The sequence below is a fragment of the Brassica napus genome, chromosome C9, assembly GCF_020379485.1.
Source record: "Brassica napus cultivar Da-Ae chromosome C9, Da-Ae, whole genome shotgun sequence".
Taxonomy (NCBI): domain Eukaryota; kingdom Viridiplantae; phylum Streptophyta; class Magnoliopsida; order Brassicales; family Brassicaceae; genus Brassica; species Brassica napus.
In genome coordinates, this window is record NC_063452.1 from 2,521,811 (window position 1) to 2,543,345 (window position 21,535).

At 36.7% G+C, this 21,535-nt stretch overlaps 5 protein-coding genes across 10 annotated transcripts; 2 read left to right on the forward strand and 3 right to left on the reverse strand.

Moving 5' to 3' along the window:
• Nucleotides 1-204: 204 nt before the first annotated feature.
• Nucleotides 205-1,464, forward strand: LOC106397980 (F-box protein At3g28330-like). Its single transcript, XM_013838597.3, has one exon. It carries the CDS (start codon nucleotides 205-207, stop codon nucleotides 1,462-1,464), a length of 1,260 nt encoding a protein of 419 aa, XP_013694051.2.
• A 4,579-nt stretch (nucleotides 1,465-6,043) lies between these two features.
• Nucleotides 6,044-7,762, forward strand: LOC106397979 (F-box protein At3g28330-like). Its single transcript, XM_013838596.3, has one exon. It carries the CDS (start codon nucleotides 6,342-6,344, stop codon nucleotides 7,554-7,556), a length of 1,215 nt encoding a protein of 404 aa, XP_013694050.1. The 5' UTR covers nucleotides 6,044-6,341; the 3' UTR covers nucleotides 7,557-7,762.
• Nucleotides 7,763-8,205: 443 nt separating this feature from the next.
• Nucleotides 8,206-10,957, reverse strand: LOC106428184 (scarecrow-like transcription factor PAT1). Of its 6 annotated transcripts, none has more exons than XM_013868936.3 (4): nucleotides 10,696-10,895; nucleotides 10,549-10,571; nucleotides 9,202-10,288; nucleotides 8,206-8,853 (listed from the first exon to the last, which is right to left on the reverse strand). In XM_013868936.3, the coding sequence occupies exons 3-4, from the start codon at nucleotides 10,242-10,244 to the stop codon at nucleotides 8,403-8,405; spliced, it is 1,494 nt and encodes a 497-aa protein (XP_013724390.1). In that variant the 5' UTR covers nucleotides 10,245-10,288; nucleotides 10,549-10,571; nucleotides 10,696-10,895; the 3' UTR covers nucleotides 8,206-8,402. The 6 variants fall into 6 exon arrangements, with proteins under 6 accessions (XP_013724390.1, XP_013724391.1, XP_022559400.1 ...); XM_013868937.3 differs by having other exon boundaries at nucleotides 9,202-10,280; nucleotides 10,696-10,893; XM_022703679.2 differs by having other exon boundaries at nucleotides 9,202-10,280; nucleotides 10,549-10,957.
• Nucleotides 10,958-14,107: 3,150 nt separating this feature from the next.
• On the reverse strand, nucleotides 14,108-17,115 carry LOC106401431 (protein OBERON 2-like). Its single transcript, XM_013841944.3, has 3 exons — nucleotides 17,048-17,115; nucleotides 15,452-16,571; nucleotides 14,108-14,901 (listed from the first exon to the last, which is right to left on the reverse strand). Exons 2-3 carry the CDS (start codon nucleotides 16,551-16,553, stop codon nucleotides 14,276-14,278), a joined length of 1,728 nt encoding a protein of 575 aa, XP_013697398.2. The 5' UTR covers nucleotides 16,554-16,571; nucleotides 17,048-17,115; the 3' UTR covers nucleotides 14,108-14,275.
• A 1,057-nt stretch (nucleotides 17,116-18,172) lies between these two features.
• Nucleotides 18,173-19,061, reverse strand: LOC106363986 (F-box protein SNE-like). Its single transcript, XM_048769648.1, has one exon. It carries the CDS (start codon nucleotides 18,831-18,833, stop codon nucleotides 18,375-18,377), a length of 459 nt encoding a protein of 152 aa, XP_048625605.1. The 5' UTR covers nucleotides 18,834-19,061; the 3' UTR covers nucleotides 18,173-18,374.
• Between the last annotated feature and the right edge of the window lie 2,474 nt (nucleotides 19,062-21,535).

Sequence of the window (21,535 nt, forward strand, 5' to 3'; positions counted from 1 at the left end):
ATAGAGAAGCTAATTTAACATAAAGTTTTCAAATTGTATTATATTTAAGACTCTATTACATGTCGAGAAGGTTCACTAATAAGATGATTCCCTGTGACGTCAAAAAAAAAAAAAAAAAAAGATGATTCCCTATATAATAAATCACTAAAATAGCAAAAAAACCCTAATCGTCAAAGTGCAACTAAAACAAAGAAAATAGGAAAGATGGATTCCATGACAGATGATCTATGGGCGATGGTACTTGCGAGATTACCGATTAAGATCTTCACAGGTTTCAAACTTGTTTGCAAGCAGTGGAAATCAATCGTAGAGTCTCCCTTTTTCCGGGATCTTTTTATATTCGTCCACCAAATCTCGCCCTCTTCTTCATGGTCGCTCATGTGCAGCTATTGTATTACCTCAGAGATGGTGGGTCACTACCAATGTGATACATGGGGACTTAAGCGATCTTTGGGCTCTTTCATCGACTCTTTCTTGTCCGACAAGTACCAGAAGTCCATACACGGACGAGTCAGAGTCAGGGCTTACTCCGATGTTGGGCTGATTTTGATCCATATAAAGTCAACCGTCATGGAGAAGGGATCCCTCTACGTGGCTAACCCGGTTTCACGGGAATGCGTAGAAATCATTCTTGATACCCTTCCTATAGGGTTTGAAATGAAAGAATATAGCTGGGAATGGGGACTTGTCACGCGAACTGAGAACGGCTACCTTTTGGGTTACAAGATTGTCCTCTTTGATAACAAGTGGGGAGATTCGAAGTTAAGTTGTCTTATATATTCATCTGAGACAGGCTTGTGGAGTCTCGAAACTTTACATCTTCCTTACTCTTTATACTATCGTTGTTTAGGGTATCCGATTAGCTTGAACGGTAATCTTCACTGGCTTAGCCAGAACAAGGACCATCAAGAAGTTGTATTATCCATGGATACCTATGCTACTAGCACAGGTTCTGTTCGATGCCGTGTTACACCTTTCCCTGACTTGGAGAAAACTACCAAATTCACAAGAGCTTGTACAACTTGTCAAGGGTTTCTCGTGTATATGAACATAGTGGATGGACGCAAGTTATGTTTGTGGAGGCTACAGAGCGAGGGATGGCAACTAATATCTGAAATCTCCCCAGATTTTACCTTGACCGGTCTCGACTATTTACCGCTGATGATAAACCCTTTGGATGTGAAAACAGCCTACTTTTGGAGCCCGGAAAAAGAAAAATTGCTATATATTAACTTACACAACGGTAAGTTTGTGATCCACAATCGTTTGGAAGGTAGAAGCAACGGTCCCATTATGATTCCCGTTAACGACCCGAAAGCTATGATATCCCTCAGTAGCGAGATAGAAAGGACATACATCATCGAACGAAAACAGTTTGTCCCGTTCGTTCTCCCACAATGGCTGTATCGGATCCCAAACAACTGCAACACTACATCGATGAGTAGTGACTGCAATCCGAACTGATGGAGCACTAGAACTTGCGTCCTTTTTTTATATATGTAATGAGAATAAGATAAGAATATAACGTTAACAAACACATATCGTCTTCTTCATTCAGAAGAGTTTAGACTTGGCATTTGCAAGACTTATTTGTTTTCTTATTCCGGTAGTTATTATTTTGGGTGATTATTGTTAGTCGTTTGTGCAAGATGAATAAGTTTTGAAAAACTTTCATATGTGGTGAGAATATTTGATTAAAGATTTTTTTATGCGGATGGCATTAGTGTTAAATTGTTAATATGTATATAGTTTATATGGCCTCCAAGCCATAACAAAATATATGCATGGATCATCATGTTTCCAAATCATAATTCTTTCGAGTCTAATAAATTTTAGAGCCGGTCCATAAGCTACACTGGTCTCGAATACTAGACATAAGAATCTCTATTGTTTTGAAGATTCAATTGAGCGACTATAATAAGTTTGCCTACATGCAGAAACCACTTTAACTAGAAGTACAACATATGTATATGTTCGTTCTTCGTATCATTTCCATGCACATGAGGCAACCAAATCTCGTTTCATCCAACCAAGATATACAAGGCTCCATCTCTTTCTTCAAGCCTATACTTGTCTGAATAGTTCCTGAGCAGAGTTTTAATAGTAGAATTCACCAGGGGACTCAACGGGTAAGGAGTGAAACCCGCCATACAAAACCGTGACCTCCATTTCCCTAGGAGCTCGTGCCGCTCCACCCGATCAGCTCCTTCGCATGCGATGATATTCACAACATCTCTTGCTAGACAATGCTGCTCCACATTAATCCTTTGTTTGTGATTCCTCGGGAGTGTCACATCAATCGACTCGAACATTTTTTTTTTTGACTAAAGGCTTTCAAATTTAAAATAAAACGATTACATGATAAGACTGAAGGTCTTATAGTCGGGAAAAGTTTTCATGAAACAATCTTCATGAGCATATTTAATCCCAAACCAGTGAGAATAACAAAGGCAAGGAAGAGTTAAGATAGACCATCAATGGTATAAAAGACAATATCTAATGAGAGGAGCTTCGCCCGCGGCGACCACGCTTACCTCTCCCTCGAACAGTCTTCCACTCCAAACTTTGATATTTGATAGGAGGCTTTGATTCCCTCCCACCTCTTGTCAAGTTAAATGAGCTTGAAGGCTCAGTTTCAACTTCATCCACATCTCCTAGCACTGTAAAACGAGAAGGACTCTCAAAAGCACAATGGATAGGTGGCGTGGTTAAGGGACCAACAACTGAAGTTTCTAAAGCCTCGTTGTTGATAATGGCTGATGGAAAAGATTCCATAATCTGTGTATCAGTGGTAGTAGATTGGGAATCTACTAATGTGGATAAAGTGCTTACCGACTTAGGTGGAGTAGCAGACTTCTCTTGTTGAGAGTGAGAAGAAGAAGGTGATGAAGTTCCAAATAGGCTGTTTTCTGTTTCATGTTGGAAGTGGGAATGATCTGAGGGGCCCGATGTAATGGCTTGAACATTCACCACATCTGGTTGCTGGCTGGGGAGAATTAACGCTTGATCATCGAAGTCATTGCTCAGATTCTGATTCTGAATCACAAGAGTATCAGATGCTGCAGTAGAGGTGACGAGGTTAGCATTGACCTGTGGATGGACAGGTGGCGATGGCGTTGTTGATGCATTCCCATTTTGTAGGATAACATCAATATCAGACTCGAACATGGCGTCATAGTAATCCATTGTCTACCTGAACCTTGGTAAGAAAGCAGACGTGTTTGTGTTTGATTCTTGCTCCACTATAGTTGCCACTTTGGGAGATAGGCTCTTCACCATTCTCAGTAACTGGTCCACACAAGAAATATATATACAGCCAACACACATGAATACCATCTTATATTATGCATAACTGTATGCATAACGTTTCTGCTTTGTATGTAAGCTGCTTATGTAAAAGATGAAACGTATCTATAAGCTTTGAGAAGCAAAAACCGGCATGAGCATGCATAAGTTTCTTCTTTATCTTCCAGCATTGTAGAATACCCAAACAATACTTTCACTAATCATAACGCAATATAAATATATCAAGTTATCAACCATGCCTGACTGATATATCAATTAAGAAGATGATCCAAGGTTATCTGATATTGCCACATAAGCCTTTTTCACTTTCTGTGGCATTCTTGCTCACTCCAAGAAGTTCATAGTAGTCCTTAGCGGACATAAATGAAGAACCTGGTTACTTAAAATATATATTACTGTTACGATATTCAATCACAAAGAAATCAAACAAGTTGCAGAACTAAGAGCATGATTATTGAGGGGTTCTTAAGGTGGGGTTCTTAGCGGAATATAAGAACCCGTCTCTTAACTTTTAACTAAAAAAGTTAAGAACCGGCTCTTAAAACTCTTATTTAAGAGCCGGTTCTTAGTTTTTTTAGTTAAAAGTTAAGAGACGGGTTCTTATATTCCGATAAGAACTCCACTCTAAGAACCCTCCAATAATCATGCTCTAAGGAAGCTCAGATGCTACATTTTCCATGAATAGACCTTGTCTGACCAAGATTAGAAAAAAAATCTCTAAATTTATCCATTTCTGACCATGCCCTAAATTAAACATAATGTTAACCAAACAAATCGTATATTACATGGAAAAGGTAACAAATATTTATTAAAATTTTATATTTTTAATTTTATATATTACAAATGTTGATAATAAGATGTTTGAAAATGGTAATGCTGCAGGTGTTCTAACGCCAATTCCGTCACACGCTATGAACTGTTTCAAGCTTCCGGTCTCCCTTTGCAAGCGGATCCAATCAGTAGTTACCAGATTCTGGTGGGACGGTAACGATGGCAGCAGGAAGATGGTATAGATCTCTTGGTCAAAGATGACGCAACCGAAGGGATGCGGAGGACTGGGCTTCCGTGATTTTCAAAGCTATAACGAAGCTTTCCTCGCAAAGCTCAGCTGGAGAATTATTCATAACCCGACATGTTTAATGAGCAGAGTTTTAACCGGCAAGTATTGTAGGGACTCAACGTTCTTGCAAGTACAACACAGAGCAGCTGAGTCGCACGGATGGAGAGGTGTGTTGATCGGAAGAGACCTCATCACAAGTAACTCTGGATGGGCAGTAGGAAATGGAGTTTCTATCAATGCTTGGACTGGCCCATGGCTCAGCCTAACCGAGAAAATACGACCAATGGGACCTATGCCGGAGAACCAGAGCACCCTCACCGTGGCAGACCTCCTCCTCCCTGACGGCTCGGACTGGAACAGAGAAGCTATTCAACTCTACTTTCCTCAGGAAGAAGAAAGAATCCTTCTGCTTAAACCCAACAAAACTGGAGCTGCGGACAAACTAATCTGGCTAGGCAACAAGACCGGGGAGTACACGACTAAATCAGGATACCACACGGCAATAAAAGACAGCCTCCCGACACCGACTCCGCAGCAAGAAAATTTCGACTGGTATGGAGGTATCTAGAAGATGAACTTAGCACCGAAAGTGAAAGTGTTCCTATGGAAGATCTTCCAAGGAGCGTTGCCAGTGGGAGATAGGCTAGCTTCTCGAAATATACCCTCTGCCTTGGAATGTAAGCGCTGTAATCAAACTGAATCTATCACTCATCTGTTTCTTCACTGCGACTTTGCACAACAAGTCTGGAAACTCACCCCTTTTACTGACTGCATTGACACTAAGAGGAATGATAGATTTGGACTCTGTTTGGCCTGCGCTTTGTGGTTTGATTTGTCTCCCTCCTACGGGAATTGCTACAGGGCCACTAGTTCCATGGATCTTATGGTCTTCGTGGACTGCAAGGAACAAGCTGACATTTGAAAAAAAGAGCAGCTCACCTGAAGATGTGATCACCAACGCCATCTCAACAGCCAGAGAATGGCTAAACGAACAAACGCGGGACTCCGCTCCTCCGAAATCAGGCACACACAGGACACCAGCTAGACAACCGGATACGGCAACATTGAGATCAGATGCGGCCTGGAGAGGCGACCTGAAGTTAGCAGGACTGGGATGGACAATTGAAGACAAGGACCAACAAACGTCAAAATTGGCACACTGCCATTTTGTTGGATCACCATTAGTTGCTGAGGGGCTCGCCCTTCGGGAAGCTCTCAGCTTCAGCATCTCCGCAGGGATTCGAAGACTCCAGGTGTTCTCAGACTCCATTCAAAGTATCTACAAATGCAGAATTGCATGGGATCTCCTCTGATATCGCAGCACTAGCTCTTAGCTTTGAGTTATTTCTTTTGCTTGGATTCACCGTAGTAAAAATAAGGATGCTGATGCCTTTTAGCTAAGCAAGCCTTATTTAGGGAATCCTCTATTGTATTAAACAATGGCATCTAATCCCCCTTCTACCAAAGTTTGTGTTACAAAAAAAAAAAAAAAATATATGTATGAAAACATGTATAAATTTTTTAGTGGATATTTTTTAAAAATATTAAAATTTAGAAAGAATATGAGAATAGTTTCTTATTTAAAGTTTTATTAAAATCTCATTTAAGAATTACATATTAATAGAATCTAAAAGATCAGATTCTCAAAATAATGTAACAAAAATAATAATTAAAGTTTAAGTGATTATTTCAAGCTTGAGAACTTTAGTTTAGTAGTTTCTGGTCATAAACTATTAGCTAATATTCTTAAATTAATTATAGATGCTCATTTAATCTTTATTATTTACTTTTTATCTATTTGTCATCAAATCTCTTTTCAGGATCTGAGCTAAAAAGATATTAATAGAAGATCTAATGATATCTCCCCCATTTAAACAAGGAAACTCCTATAAATTTGATGATGATTTACAAAAATTCATAGCAACAGAGGAAAACCCTAATAGTAAAAGTGCAACTCAGAAGAGAAAAGAGGAAGATGGAATCCTTGACAGATGATCTATGGACGATGGTACTTGCGAGATTACCGATTAAGATCTTCACATGTTTCAAACTTGTTTGCAAGCAGTGGAAATCAATCCTAGAGTCTCCGTTTTTTCGTAACCTTTTCATGTCCGTCCACCAAAACTCTCCCTCTTCTTCATGGTCGCTCATGTACTATAGTATGACCGCAGATATGGTGGCTGACTATGAATGCGACACTTGGGGACTGAATCGACCTTTGAATTCTTTCATCAAGTCTCTCCTATTCGACAAGTACGATAAGCACAAAAACCGACACTTCAATGTGGTGGCTTACTCCGATGCTGGGTTGATTTTGATCCATACAGAGTCAACCGACATCGAGAAGGGAGTCCTCTACTTGGCTAACCCCGTTTCACGGGAATGCGTAGAAATCTTTCTTGATCCTCGTCCTATAGGTATTGAAATGAACAAATATTGCTGGGAATGGGGACTTGTCACACGAACTGAGCACGGCCACCTTTTGGGTTACAAAGTTGTTGCCTTTCATAAAAAGTGGAACGACACGGAGTTAAGTTGTCTGATATATTCATCTGAGACAGGCATGTCGAGTCTGGAAACTTCCGTTGTCAACTATAATATTTCTCTTCTTTCAATTAGCTTGAACGGTAATCTTCACTGGCTCGCCCTGAACAATGACAATCAAGAAGTTGTATTATCCATGGATTTCTATGCTACTGGCAGGGGTTCTAATCGATGTCGCGTTTCGCCTTTTCCTGACTTAGAGAAAACTACCAAATTTAAAAGAACTTGCACACCTTGTCAAGGGTTTCTCATGTATATGAACATAACCAAACTGGATGGAAGCCTAGAAGATAAGTTGTGTGTATGGAGGCTTCGTAGCGAGGGATGGCAACTAATATCTAAAACCTCCCCAGGTTCTATCTTGACCGGTTTCGACTATCTTCCGATAACGATAGACCCCTTTGATGCGAAAACAGCCTACTTTTGGAGCACGGAACAAGAAAGCTTGCTATATATTAATTTACACAACGGTAAGTTTGTGATCCACAATCAGTTTGAACATACAAGCGACGGTCACATTATGATTTCCCTTAACGACCCGAGAGCTATGGTTTCTGTCAAAAGCCCGATAATTATAAATCACATCATCAAACAAGCATACTTTCTCCCTTTTGTTCTCCCACAATGGCTGTATCGGATCCCTTAATAGAAGAATAGAAATGATAAGGAAAAAAAGAAATTGAGTAAAAGAACTGAAACAAGGAAAACTTGTTACTTATTATTTTCCCAAATTTCCCCCCAAATTTGATTAAAAAAAAGTAAATTTGTTCAATAATTTCTTAAACATTAAATAAATTATAAAGAATTCATATGTAAAAAGTTATTTTTTGTAAATGGTGTAAATTCTAGAGAATGGACATAATTCACACCTTCATTCTTTTGGTCATCTTTGAACCTATGACTGTTTGCATTACTTCTTTTGTTTTCTTATTTTTGTTAGTTCCTTATGCGAGATGAATAAGTCGTAGGAAGCCTTTTAGTTGTTGATTTTTTTGTCTAAATGTTTACGTTGTTTTGCACGTTTGATTGTTCTTTCCGGCGCAAAGCAATCAGAAGAGTTTAGACTTGGTATTTGCAAGACTTCTTTGTTTTCTTATTTGGGTAGTTATTATTTTGGGTGATTATTGTTAGTCGTTTATGCAAGATGAATAAGTTTTGAAAAACTTTTATTAATGATAATGGTGAGAATAATTGGTTAAAGATTTTTTTATGCGGATGGCATCAGTGTTAAATTGTTAATATGTATATAGTTTATATGCCTCTAAGCCATACCAAAATATATGCATGGATCATCATGTTTCCAAATCATAATTCTTTCAAGTCTAATAAATTTTAGAGCCGGTCCTCATTGTTGTTCATCTACATTGGTCTCGAATACTAGACATAAGAATCTCTATTTTTTTGAAGATTCAAATGAGTGACTAAATTTGCCTACATGTAGAAACCACTTTAACTGAAAGTACAATATATGTATATGTGTTCGTTCTTCGTATCATTTCCATGCACATGAGGCAACCAAATCTCGTTTCATCCAACCAAGATACAAGGCTCCATCTCTTTCTTCAAGCCTATACTTGTCCGAATAGTTCCTGAGCAGCCTTTTAATAGTAGAATTCACCAGGGGACTCAACGGGTAAGGAGTGAAACCCGCCATACCAAACCGTAACCTCCATTTCCCTAGGAGTTCGTGCCGCTCCACCCGATCAGCTCCTTCGCATGCAATGATGTTCACAACATCTCTTGCAAGACAATGCTGCTCCACATTAATCCTTTGTTTGTGATTCCTTGGAAGTGTTACATCAATCGACTCGAACATAGCGTCATAGTAATCCATTGTCTCCATGAACCTTGGGAAGAAAGCAGCCGTGTTTGTGTTTGATTCTTGCTCCACTAGAGTCACCACTTTGGGAGATAAGCCCTTAACCATTCTCAGTAACCGGTCCCTGTAAAAATATACATACTCAGTCAGGCAGGGACAAACGGTGCAACCGGCCGGATCTAATCTTATGTTCCTCCACTTTTAGACAAAAAAAGTTAATAAAAAGGTCTAAAATATATAAAAATAATTTTGTTTTCAAAATACATTTTATTAAAATTTATTTATGATATTCTTTTGAAAACATTTAATAAAAACTTAAAATAAATATTATTTTTATGGTTCTAAATTAATTTTTGCTCTAGGACTCATGAAACTTTTGAGCTGGCCCTGAGTCAAGGCAAAGTAAACACCCAAGCATATAAGTATTATGTTTTAACAAGTTTCAAAACAAAAAAAAAACAAAAATATGTACCGGTGATTCTCTGTGCTAACGCTTTCGTCAGGCATATGATGAAGCACAAAGGCAAAGTTAACGGCTAGAGCTTCCCCTGATCGGACTCCAAGGTTGTTAGGTTTAACTTCAGCCACTGACACCGACACCGACACCGAGTTGAACTCAAATGGAACGTTAAACTTCTTAGCAAGCTTAGCAAGTCTATTTCCCACAATACTCAACCCACCTCCACGCGCATACGCTGAAGCCATATCATCAATACCCGTTATACGTATCCAAGGAGGCCCACCGGGCCTCTCCGCAAAAGCCTGGATAAGAGTAACCCATTGACTCCCTTGACCGATTTGGAAATCGATAATATGAACTCTGTTTTCATTCTTCATGGCTTCAGCAATGGCACCATTTGCTGACATGTATCCGAACTTGAAGTAAGGGCAAACCTCGTAGAGGATGTGCATGTAGGAGAGAAGCTCGTTGCTTGCCGGTTCAGGACACCTATTAAGTGATTTGTATATGGAACTACCTGATGAAGCTAGCTGAGCCACTAGGCCTTCTAGTAAGTAAGCTCCTAACCGTTGGATAGGCTCGCCTGAAACAGAAACCATTAGACGCAGCTTCTCCATCATTGAATTTGCCATCATAAGATCGTTTTCAGACATAGCTTTGGCACATGAAACAAGATCAGCTCTTAGGTCGCGTCTAGAGACGGCCTCTAGAGTTGATCTCCAGCTATTAGTCACTTGACATGGCGTTGATACAAATGAGTCATTGTAATAAAGGGCTAAGTCTAAGCAGTCTGGTCCCATCATCGCTGTTTCAAGTTCCTTAATCTTGTCATTAAAGTCGTCGGTCACACAAGAGGCGGACGTATCCTCATGTGTCGAGTTGTTGTTGTTGTTTGATACCAAAACCGTAGAGTCAGGTGATGATGATGATGGCTCGAGCATGCAATACCGTTTACGGGAGTTGTTAACCGGTATGTATCTAAGCTTCCCAACAGAGTTGGCCTCAAAAGGAGGTAAAGAGTAAGCTTCAATCCCTTGTCTTGGATGCTTGTACATTTCTTGCCACTTGTGTGATTCACACCTTGTAATAATCTGCAATACTACAAGTAGAAATAATCAAAAATCGTTATTCAAGAGAAGCTCTAGCTCATGTCAAGACTTGAATTGTCTCAAGTCTTAACATATAGTTTTGTAACACATAACCACAAGATCCCTCTATTTGCAAGGAACCTAATAAGGGAAAAAAATATAATTCAATTAATTGAAGAATATCTAATAAACAAATCAAATCTACTTAACAATACTGTAGCCACTCATAAAAAACAGAGATCAAGAACTCAACAGAGCAGCAAATTCATACCTTTTTGGTCGGTGGCTAGATTACTTGAGCAGACAGTATCAAGACAGAGAGAGAGAGGGTTTATAATCTTATGTGTGACCGGAGGAGTTCAAGATCAAACAGAATTGCTCGTGTGAAGAAAAAGAAAATAATCTTAGAAGTACCCACCTGACTCTTCTGAGATGAAACACCTTAAAGTTAGTGAATCTTATTGAAGTACCATGTGAACCAGAGCCAAGGAGCGAGAAGAGAGATAAAACTGTCGGAGACAAGGCACATGTGACTTTAAAACAGAAGTCACTCTTATTACCAGAGAGAGAAAAGAATCTCAATCAGGCGTGTTATTAACGGTTATACCACTCAAACATGTCTTGACCACCACCACAACAATTATATTTAAGATACATGTCCCCAGTCCAATATTTGTCTCGATCCGTTTTTTCAACTTTCAGTATTCGAATCTATATTATAAGGAAAATATATGAAAAACATTATTATTTTTAATTCAAGAATATACAGAAAAGAGGAAAAAACAAAACAAGAGGAGAATACCATAGTCCATAGAAAATCAAAGTCTAGCATCTTGACCGCGTAGAGAAAGACTACAATGTTAGAATTCAAATGATGTGATTCCATGCCACACACGACTGTTGAAAACACAGCTATGTTGATTTTGATCACTTCCAAACGTTTGTAATAAGTTTAAAGTTTTATAATTAGTTTTGTTCAAATTTTAGGATACCATTTTGATGATCCAACCGAAGCGTTCAGTCAGAACTGATATATCCATGTTCGGAAGCATGTTGGATCATAAGGAAAAATACAAAAAATATATACTAGTAGTATAAAGTGGTCAAATATGAACAGCCATCATTGTATGTTTAACTTAAAGCATTATTTACTTCTTAGTATTTTTATAAACTAAAAATTTAAAGCTGAAAATAATTGATAGATAATCTTTTATAGAATCAACAAATGACGTGATGAATGTTCAAAAAAAAATGACGTGATGACATTTTTTTTTGCTAACTAACGTGATGACATAAATAAACGGGAAATTGGATTGTATGACTACCAAACAAATTATAATTCACTATCTAGCTAAAAAATAAGTTGACCATGATATTTAATATATTTTTTATATTATTTGCCAAAATACCCCTTAAAACTACCGACGAAACTATTTACTATTTTCTATCGTATCTACTATTTGTTTTTCTTTCTTCCTCTCAGATCAATTATTTCCACAACCATGTCTTTTATCTCATACTTTTCAATTTTGAATCATATAACACAGACTGGATCTATCGTTGTACCAATGTTGATTTTGGTTGTTATTTAGTGTAACTATTTATGTAAGGTTACTATATTATTTGGATATAGTCTTCTATTTTTCAGATATTGATTGCATCTAAAATATTATAAATATATATTATAGTTTATATTTGGGTTTAGGAGTTTAGTGATTAGGATTTAGGGTTTATTGATTAGGGTTTAAGGTTTAGTATTTAAGGATTGGGATCGGGTTAGAAATAACATTTAGTATTCATTGGTTTTGGATCGAATTGAAGTACTATACTACTTGGACAATATGGAATAGAACAATCAGACTTTCAAAATATATTTTTAGATGTTGATTTTATCTGAACTATTATAAATAAATATATATATATATATATATATTAATTTATGTTTGGATTTAAGGTTTAGTCATTAGTGTTTAGGGTTTAGTATTTAAGGGTTTGGTTGGGGTTAGAGTAACATTTAGTATTCATAGGTTGTGGATCAGACTGGAGTCCAATACTATTTCAACGATGTGAAATAGAACATTAAATTTTTTTCAAAATATGTATTTGTGCATTCCAGATTCTTTGAAACACATTATGTATTGTTTCATATAGCATGGATCCGTGTCATTCCTTATCTGACACCAACAATTTTTAATCATCTATTTTATTTCCTATAGTGCATATGTATGTGGTAAATAAGTGTATCATTTGGATAGATCATGTGATGTAATAGTAAATATGAGGCTTTAATCCTATCCATACCTACAATCGCAACGTCATCTGCTTTTTTCCTCTTTACCTGCTATTTGAAAAGAACGAGAACATAACCGGATGAAATGAAAGTCAAATATTAGTAACTTAATTATGTCAAAATCATTGCCATATTTTTAATTTCCATTCAAAATTTGGTTATTCAGTAAATTAATCCTAAATAAATTGTAGGTTATGAATAAACTAGCATATTAAACCGAAATACAAGTTGCAGACTTTGCAACTAAATCCTAAATTACTCCAATCTTTTTTTTTTTTGAATAGCACGTCAGAATGTCAGGTAGGGGTAGATTCACTTTCGCAAAGCAACAAGATATAATTGAATCAGAATCCCAAGCAGTAAGAAATTATAGAATAGCTTTCGTTGCTCAAAAAAAAAAGAAGATTTGCTTTCTTTTTTTACCTTTACTCTCTTTTTGTTAAGTGAAGTGAATGTTGTGTCATTTGGACCCCACAACAAAACCCCCTTGCTGTTCTTTAATCTTTTCTTTTTAACAACCCTCCCATTCTAACACGTAGGTGTTACTTTTTCTAAACTTATATACATCAAATCTGTCCTTTTGTATCTTCATACAAAGAAGGATACATTGACAATTTATGCGATGTGAATCTGTATTTACATGACTTGTGAACTAAAATAAATTCTAATGCTAATTTTTTTTTTGTGCAAAAAAATCTAATGCTAAATCTTTTTGCATTCCTTGTTCTTTTCATGGCTTAATTCTATCAACCGTGTCTTCAACTACTTTCACACCATCTCCAAACCAAAACTTTTTTTGGTGATGAAATGCAGAAATTCTGCAGTCTTCCTCGATGTTTAAGAAATCACTAGGTAATAATTATGGGTTTTATAAAGGAGTATAGTTGAGATAGGTGACTATACCGATTTTTTAAATGTCTAAACTGATTTTTAGAACAATGGTCTTCCTAGTGCCCACTTAATAGAAATAATACATTTAGTTCTCAGATTATAAATAACTAAAATATATGCACCAATTTTATCATCTTTGTTGCCGTAAAAGTGTAAATAATCATTTTTTTTATCAACAAAATATTGAATCTACTAGATAAAGGATAAAAAGTATGATTCGACAAGTGAGCCATTTTATGTAGATTAAACTGAAAGGTGTTCCCCTGGTTCAAAACCCAAGAGAGAGTATGTAAACTTTTGGTTTCTCTCTTTGAGTACAAATAGGAATGATGGTTCCTGCCACCCGAGCATATGTGAACAAGCTTACCACACATGCGAACAATCACTAATAGACATTTTTTTCAAACTTAAGATAAGAAAAAAACAAATACTGTCGTGTAGAAAAAGAAACGAGTTTGGTGAGCCATGAATTATTTGTTGCTAGCAATTTCTTCTTCTGCAGGTGTAAGCAGAGAATCATCGAATATAAAGAGTTAGATAGGTCAAAGCCAATGTAAGAGTTTAAGAACATAGATAAAATAAAATTCAGACTTTGTTGCTTCTGCAATCAAAGTCTCTCTGCGTTTCATAAAATCACCTAATCAACCAATAAAGAAACCACACAATAGAATAACAAGTTGATATCAACAAAGTGAGAACACATGTCATAAACTAGAAAATAGCAGTAGATAGAGTTATTAAGGCTACAAACACACTGTTTACAAAACAGAGCGAGGAGTTTTAGGATATGAATACTATATATATAAAGGAAGAACCATCAAGGGTTGGATCTAAAAGGATGACGCTCGTTTGACTGAGGATCTACCATAGGCGAAAGACTGTATCCATGAAGCAGATCACGTATCTTCGAGTACATCAACACTTGCGAAGGGTCTCCACCACCACCACCACTGCTCTGTGATGCTGCTACCCTCGAGCTTTCCTGCAGCTTAATCTTCTCAAACAGATACTGCTTCTCCGCCTCAGCCTCGCTCATCCTCTGCTTCAGATAGTTACTCGCGTACTCCTCCTCAGACTTGTCTGTTTTCGCTAGTATAATCCTCTGCAGCCTCTCGCCTTCCCGCTTAGCTTCGTTGGCTTTAAGCTGGAACATGTCTGCTTCCGCTTGCTTCAGCCTCACGATCCTCTCCAGCTCGTCTATCTGAAGCTTCTTCTTCTGCCTCTCCGCTTTGAGCTCCGCTACTTCTTTGGCCTTGTCTTCCAGCTCTCTGTCGCACGTCTCGAGAGCCATCCGTGCCTTCTTGAACATCCTCATCTTCTCCTCAGACACTACTTCCATCTTCCTCAGAGTCTCTTGTACAACTTCGGCGATTCGGGTGCACGCATCTTGCGGTGCTATCAGACCTCCGTTTTCAAAGCTCATAGCAGAGTCTAACTCGATCTCTTCAGTTTGTAATAACAAAAATGCGTTAGTCTAAACACACAGAGTAATGTTCATTCATAAATGTATTATAGTAAATTTGAAAATTCAACTAAATCTAGTGTTATTAGTTCTGTAATTTTTAAATCCACTCATAAATCCACATGAGTTATTAGTTTTATGATTTATAAATTCTAATTCAAATAACGTGTTATTCAATCATACGGATTTACTAACGAATTTGATTTTATTTGTTAAAAATACAAAGAGACGGATTGTAGTAAATACTAATTAATATTCATATGTTAGATTTAAAAAGGACAATTCTCCCAAATAGACATTTTTAAGTTTTTGTCACAAAAATAGAACTCAAAAAACAAAATGACCAAAATAGACTTTTTTATTTTGAAAATTTTAATATTTTTTTAGTTTTTAAAATTTGGCATCCTAAACCCAAAACCCCACTCCTATCCTAGAGAATTTCTCATTTTAAAATCTGTATATTTTTAAATATTATATGGATTTCTAAATCAGTTAAAATATACAAACCAATAATAAAACACATACACTTACCTTGGAAGAACATTAATATCAGTTTAGCAGCCGTTGTCTCAGCCAAGCCACCATTAATCTTATCCATAACCTCCTCACACTTCCAGAACAGCTTCCTACCTCTCTGATCCTCGCTTCCTCGGAAGATCCTACTAACAAAATCCAGCTCCTTCACCAAACACTCCCTATCCCAGTTCGACGCACAGTGCTGAAACACATCTTTAACAAACCCAATCAGCTCAGAAGCGTGGTTACACGCCCTGCACTTGAACATCATCTCTCCAGAACGACCCGACGCGCTCTTTGCAGTGATCTGTCCATCTCTTATAGCGCAATCCGTATGAGTCCAGTGGGAACACGAGTCGCACCCGATCCAGCGGCAGGTGTTGACTGAAAAATCAAACTTGTTGCAGATCACACACATGCAGAGGCTGCAGAACCCTTTCCTGGTGGCGCATACGTCGCAGCGGCAACCGTCGGCTGGTAGCTGGTTTTGGCAGGGTATGTTTCTGCACCTCTTGTGTAAGAATATCTCCACGAGAGATGACTGAGAGAGGCTTATGTTCGGGTGCAGGAACGCTTGGATTCCAGTGTTTATCGCTACGAGGATCTCAAGCTGGGAACGGTGGGCTCTGAGGAGCGTTGCGGAGCTCTTCAAATCGGATCTGCTCTGAACAAGCTTCTGCAAGAACACGAACTCCTCGACGTTTCCTTCGAGAACAGCTTTGAGACCATTCTTCAGCTCCTCGAGAAACTCGTCGGGTAATCTGTGCATTCTCTCCGCGACTAGCTCCACTCTTTCTCTGGCGATGTCTCGGACCGATACTTTATCTGCGCTGGAGACGTGGTGCATCACGGGTTGTTGTTGTTGTTCCTCAGGCTCCGTCTTTTGTTTGACCGCCGTCTTCTTTGCTGCGATAGGATCAGCGAGCGGCCATGTTTCTTGAGAGCTGGCGCTCTCGGCTGGAGACTCGCGGACGAGGTCGGAGTTGTTGTTGGAACGTGGCTCATGGCCGTCGTGTGAGACGAGTGAAAGAGTTGTTTCTAGAGCTCCTCCGGTTCGGAGCTGATGACGTGGAGGTAGCATCTGGTGAGGGTGATTGGAGCCTGATGATGTGCCCATCCAACAAGTTAAAAAGGGCTGGCATCAAAAGTAATGTAATCAAGACACATAGTTAGTTATGAATTTGACTTTAACCCAAATTATTAGTCAAAATCCCTAGAAAATCACAGGATTTTTTTTTTTTTTTTAATAAAAGACAAAAGCACGTTCTTGGTGTCGTTAAGACAAGCAAGAACAAGAGTAAATGGCTTCTCTATAACATCATTACAAGACACGTTAATATCAAAATAAGACACGAACCTATTCGCCTCATGTGATTAAGCAAATCCGAAACGCAAAAAAAAAAAAAACGGAGAATATTACAGATTCGTTACAAAAATAGATAAATAACAAAAAGTCAATTATAGCTAACTCAATATCGACTGGTCTAGCATCGATTTTCAAACAACCATCGAGCTTCAACAACTCCCTTTGTTATAATCGAGGGAAAAAGAAACTGAGAGATGGAGAGTAAACACAGATCCGGGCGTAAACTAAAAAGGAGGAGGACTCACCGGAACGGGAGAGACGGCGGGAGATGTAGCCGAGGAGCGAGGATGGGAGAGAGTGTGAACAAAGACAACCTGTAAGGAGAAGAATAATTTACTTTTTATTTTATTTTTTTAAGGAGAAAAATGGGAAGAATAATTGACTGAAATAGTTGAAAGTTCTAACCGCTCCACACAGCTGCCGGTTTCTTTACTATGTAAAGGTCACCGAACCAGCCGGTGATCTCTGTGACTTGTTGACTTTTGAGTCTTCATTTTTTTCCTGATTTTCTTACAACTCCCACCATTGACTCCAACAAAGATTTCGTTTTGAAGTTAATATAATACTCCAAAGACATATTAAAAATGTAAAAATATATTTTTTGCAACAATTTTCTTCTAAAATATGAATTATTTTGAAACTGAGGGAGCTACATTCAAACTCACTCGTACCAATAAAATTCGTATATATTTTTATTTAGTTTCGCTTTGATTTTTTTTTTTTCCTGTATGTTGGTAAAATTAGCACAAAAACGAATTATATGGGCCAGTGTAGATACGGGAATGTCAAAATCAAGGCAGGCTGTTTTTGTTGTTGAATGGGCCTTTAATACATTTTGATAAGGATTAGCAAAGAAAGTTGCATGTCTTTGTGTTTTGTGGTCCATCAGCTAGCTTGACCGCTTTTAACGAATCTATACTCCAACAACAAAAGTACATATACAAAGATATCCATTTCATCATCCCATTTCTAGCTTGTCTTATTCACTATATGCTTTTAATTTGAGACTATGATTTCTTGCTTTTAAGATGTCAAGCGCTGGACTCTAGTATGCGTATGTTTGTAGATATCATCTAGTATTACTCTAGATTGTTGGCTAACCAGTATTCTCCTCACTTTGGTTTCCATGTTTAATCTTATCATTTAGACAAATTATACTGTATTCATATATAACAACAGAGTGGATAGTTTAAAAAAGCAGTAAATTTCCAGCGAAACGATATAATTCTCTATATATTTTTCACATTAAAACAAAAAGTTGAATTAATGAATTTGGAGCTCTAGACTTTTTGTTTATAAAAAGAAAAAAAAAGCAGAACAGACAAAACACTAAAACAGCTACACGTTGGCATTTGGCAGTACGTAGAGAGTGAAGAAAAAAAGATCTCACGTTTATTAATATAAATCTTATAATGAAAGATGAAACTTAGTGTTGACAAGAAAAAATGGAACACCGTAACAAATCGTAGCAAATAAAAAAAAAATCGTAGCAAATAATAATATACGATAAAGAATAATACACACTTATTAGGAACTAATAGTTTACTATAGGCCGTTCCGGTAAAAGTCTAATCAGACGACGTTGACGGGCATTCGAAGGAACATGAGCGAAGAAGGTGGCGCGGCGCCGACGTAAATGCGCTCGTAATAGTGGACACAGTAAAGAGAGAGTGAGAGCTGAAGCTGGTCTTGGCTCCAGAGAATCTTAGGGAGTCGTGCGAGGAAGGGACGGATGCAGAGGAAGTAGAGACGTCGGTAGCCACCGAGAGCCGATACAACGGAGCGTATGGAAAGTGAAGGTCGTGGGGACACTTGTCGGAAACAGAGCTCTTCCCATATTGAGTCGTTGCGAGCCACGGCCGACCAAAGCCGGCACACGCAAGCGGCTGAGCATAGAGAAGGGCCGTCTAGTCGCCGGAGGATCTCTACCAGCACGTCATGGTGGTCGTTGATGGAGAACTCGGGAACAAGGTTCACTCGTTGTCTCTTGTTGTTACTTTTCTCGACCATTCCAATTCGTTTCTTCGACATGATACTAGAAAGAGAGAGAGAGAGAGGTTTCGTGTTTACAAAGAGAGAAGGTTGATAATTTGATACAGCTATTGAAATCACACAGGGGCATATAAATATATATATGTAAAAACTAAAAATATTGTGTGTGAGTAAGAAGCAGAGAGGGAGCTATATTCAATCTGTAAAAGAATAAAAATTAATGTTGGTTGGGTGGTTCTTGTTGCTTTTATAACCTTAGTATATATCATTACTTGTTGTCTTTTTGTTTTAAAAGCTACCGGTAGAACTTATAACTATTTGTTTATTTGCTTTTTATATCCAACGTTAACGTATCTTCTATCCTGATATAACCAATGGAGTTACCTACCTAACACTGATACAAAACTACATATGTATATCCAATGATTGATTGAACATAATTGGTTAGTATATATGTATAGTAATTCGCATATATGGTATAAGAGCGAATCAAAGTATCGGACTGATTACAAAAATAATAGTTTAAAATGATTTTGAGGTTTTTTTCGTACATGGAGCCGAGATTATTTTCGCTAATAGTGACTCTAATGCCTTTTGAAAGTGAGCTAGCAAGAGACCTGAAACTTCAAACCTAATCAAGATGGGTAACGTAGAAAGTTATAAGGATTTGGAACGACAAGTATGTTCTTTGTTTCCTTCACGCTTAAAATGTATTGTCCGTGTGGATTCCTTGGGTTTCTGAACAGTACTGTTAGAACCCCTCACTCACTATTTTAAATCAAAATTAATTAACCTACAAAACTTTAGAAGAAAACAAAATTCTCCGCAGAAAATACTGTTTTTAATTTTCTTGAATAACAAAGAACTACAACCACAAAAATATACGCATTTTAAGTGGTCATTTGATGTATTATATACAAATGTTAAATAATATTTTAATTGTTTGAAAACATAAGTATGGATTTATTTTATTCATAAAAATAGTTATTCTTTTTAATAAATTTTTAAAAGAATACAAAAAATGAATTAGCTAAAACCCATCTTACTAATCAATTTTTAGACAATGGTTAAAATAAGGATCTAGTTACCCATCTTACTGATCAAATTCCCATTCAACTTTGTTTTCAAAAAGCTAAAATCTAGTTTGAAAAGAAAAGAAAAGTAAAGAAATGAACTAGCTACAACAAAACCTGAAAAAAAAATTCAAAAAAAAAAACAAAACCTTAATTAACAATTGAAAACAAAAACTAAAATCCAAAATAAAATAAATCACGAAAAAACTATTCCATCTCGCCAGAGTTTTTTCTTTTGAATTTATCTAATAACTTATATACTTTTTTTTCCTTCTAACATGAAAATTACATTCAACTACGTGATCACTCCCACCTGAAATATTTTACACCTAAAACAATAACGTACGTCTACGAACATCAAACCATGGAGATTATATCCCACAGCAAACTAAGGTTTCTCACACCATTTATACTAGATTCGACTCAACACCAATCGATGCATTGATATTGATGTTTAGTAGGATTGAGGAAATTATCAAATTTTATGTAAAATTAGTTGGAGTATATATGCATGTGAAGATCTATAATCAACGGATAGTTGTAAGTAAAGATATATTAATGTATGCATGTGTAAGTTCAAAAAAAAAAAAAAAATGTATGCATGTGAACATATCTATATATGAAGAGAGAAGATTTGTGACTTTTGAAGGGAATCGAGGTGAAGGAAGGGTCCAAGGGAAAGAATCCACGAGAGAGAACTGCAAATCCAATGATCTTCCAATTTCGTTTTTAGGGGGTCAGATTTCGTTTTTCTTTTAAAACATGTTCTTTCTTCCCTTTTATACCTACATACATAAAATTATTAACATACAGTAAAAAACTTTATAAATTAATATTTGACAAATTAATAAACAAGCTAAATTAATATATTTTTTTGGTCGTAAATTGGATAGATTCAAAATATAACACAAATCGATAAGATAATAAAATAATAGTTATCATGGTTTATTTTCTTAGAGTAAAAAGACAATTTTATTCGTTTTTAACATTTTCTGTTTCATTTTAAATGATGTCTTAAGATTTTATTTTTGTTCCAGTGATTATGTTTTATTTTTTTAGATATTATTTAGTGTTTCAATCATATACTATATTTTATAGTATCATTTTATTGGTCGAAATAGCTTTAGTTAATACAAAAAGAAGCAAAATTAATAAAATTAATAATTTCTTAATTGATATGTAAAAAACTTTAACACCAAATCATTTGAAATAGAGGGGATATATTTTTTTAGTCCTTCCAATCATTCATGTATTTTTCACGTTCTCGTCTTTCTTGTATCGGACGTTGTACAATTATCTAAAGAGATCTCTTATCTAAACAGGGTATATTCATGCATGTACACGTAGATATATCAGTATATAGATGTATTAACATATTTGCGAGTAATTTCTTTTTTTGGTCATAATATAAAAGGCGCATGCAATCGGAAATTTTAACATTTTTCAAAACTTAGAAAATAATTGTCATTTCATTATGTCACTCATAGCGGTTTTCCACTAGGTATTCTCTTTTTTTTTTGACTAAAGGCTTTCAAATTTAAAATAAAACGATTACATGATAAGATTGAAGGTCTTATAGTCGGGAAAAGTTTTCATGAAACAATCTTCATGAGCATATTTAATCCCAAACCAGTGAGAATAACAAAGGCAAGGAAGAGTTAAGATAGA

Excerpts from the sequence above, each read along its gene's own strand:
- LOC106428184 (XM_022703679.2), bottom strand. The coding sequence starts at position 10,244 with ATGTACAAGCATCCAAGACAAGGGATTGAAGCTTACTCTTTACCTCCT. Across the intron at positions 8,854-9,201 it reads GTTAGCACAGAGAATCACCG|GGACCGGTTACTGAGAATGG; the intron begins GTACATATTTTT and ends ATATTTTTACAG.
- LOC106397980 (XM_013838597.3), top strand. The coding sequence starts at position 205 with ATGGATTCCATGACAGATGATCTATGGGCGATGGTACTTGCGAGATTA.
- LOC106397979 (XM_013838596.3), top strand. The coding sequence starts at position 6,342 with ATGGAATCCTTGACAGATGATCTATGGACGATGGTACTTGCGAGATTA.
- LOC106401431 (XM_013841944.3), bottom strand. The coding sequence starts at position 16,553 with ATGGGCACATCATCAGGCTCCAATCACCCTCACCAGATGCTACCTCCA. Across the intron at positions 14,902-15,451 it reads GATATTAATGTTCTTCCAAG|AGATCGAGTTAGACTCTGCT; the intron begins GTAAGTGTATGT and ends TACAAACTGAAG.
- LOC106363986 (XM_048769648.1), bottom strand. The coding sequence starts at position 18,833 with ATGTCGAAGAAACGAATTGGAATGGTCGAGAAAAGTAACAACAAGAGA.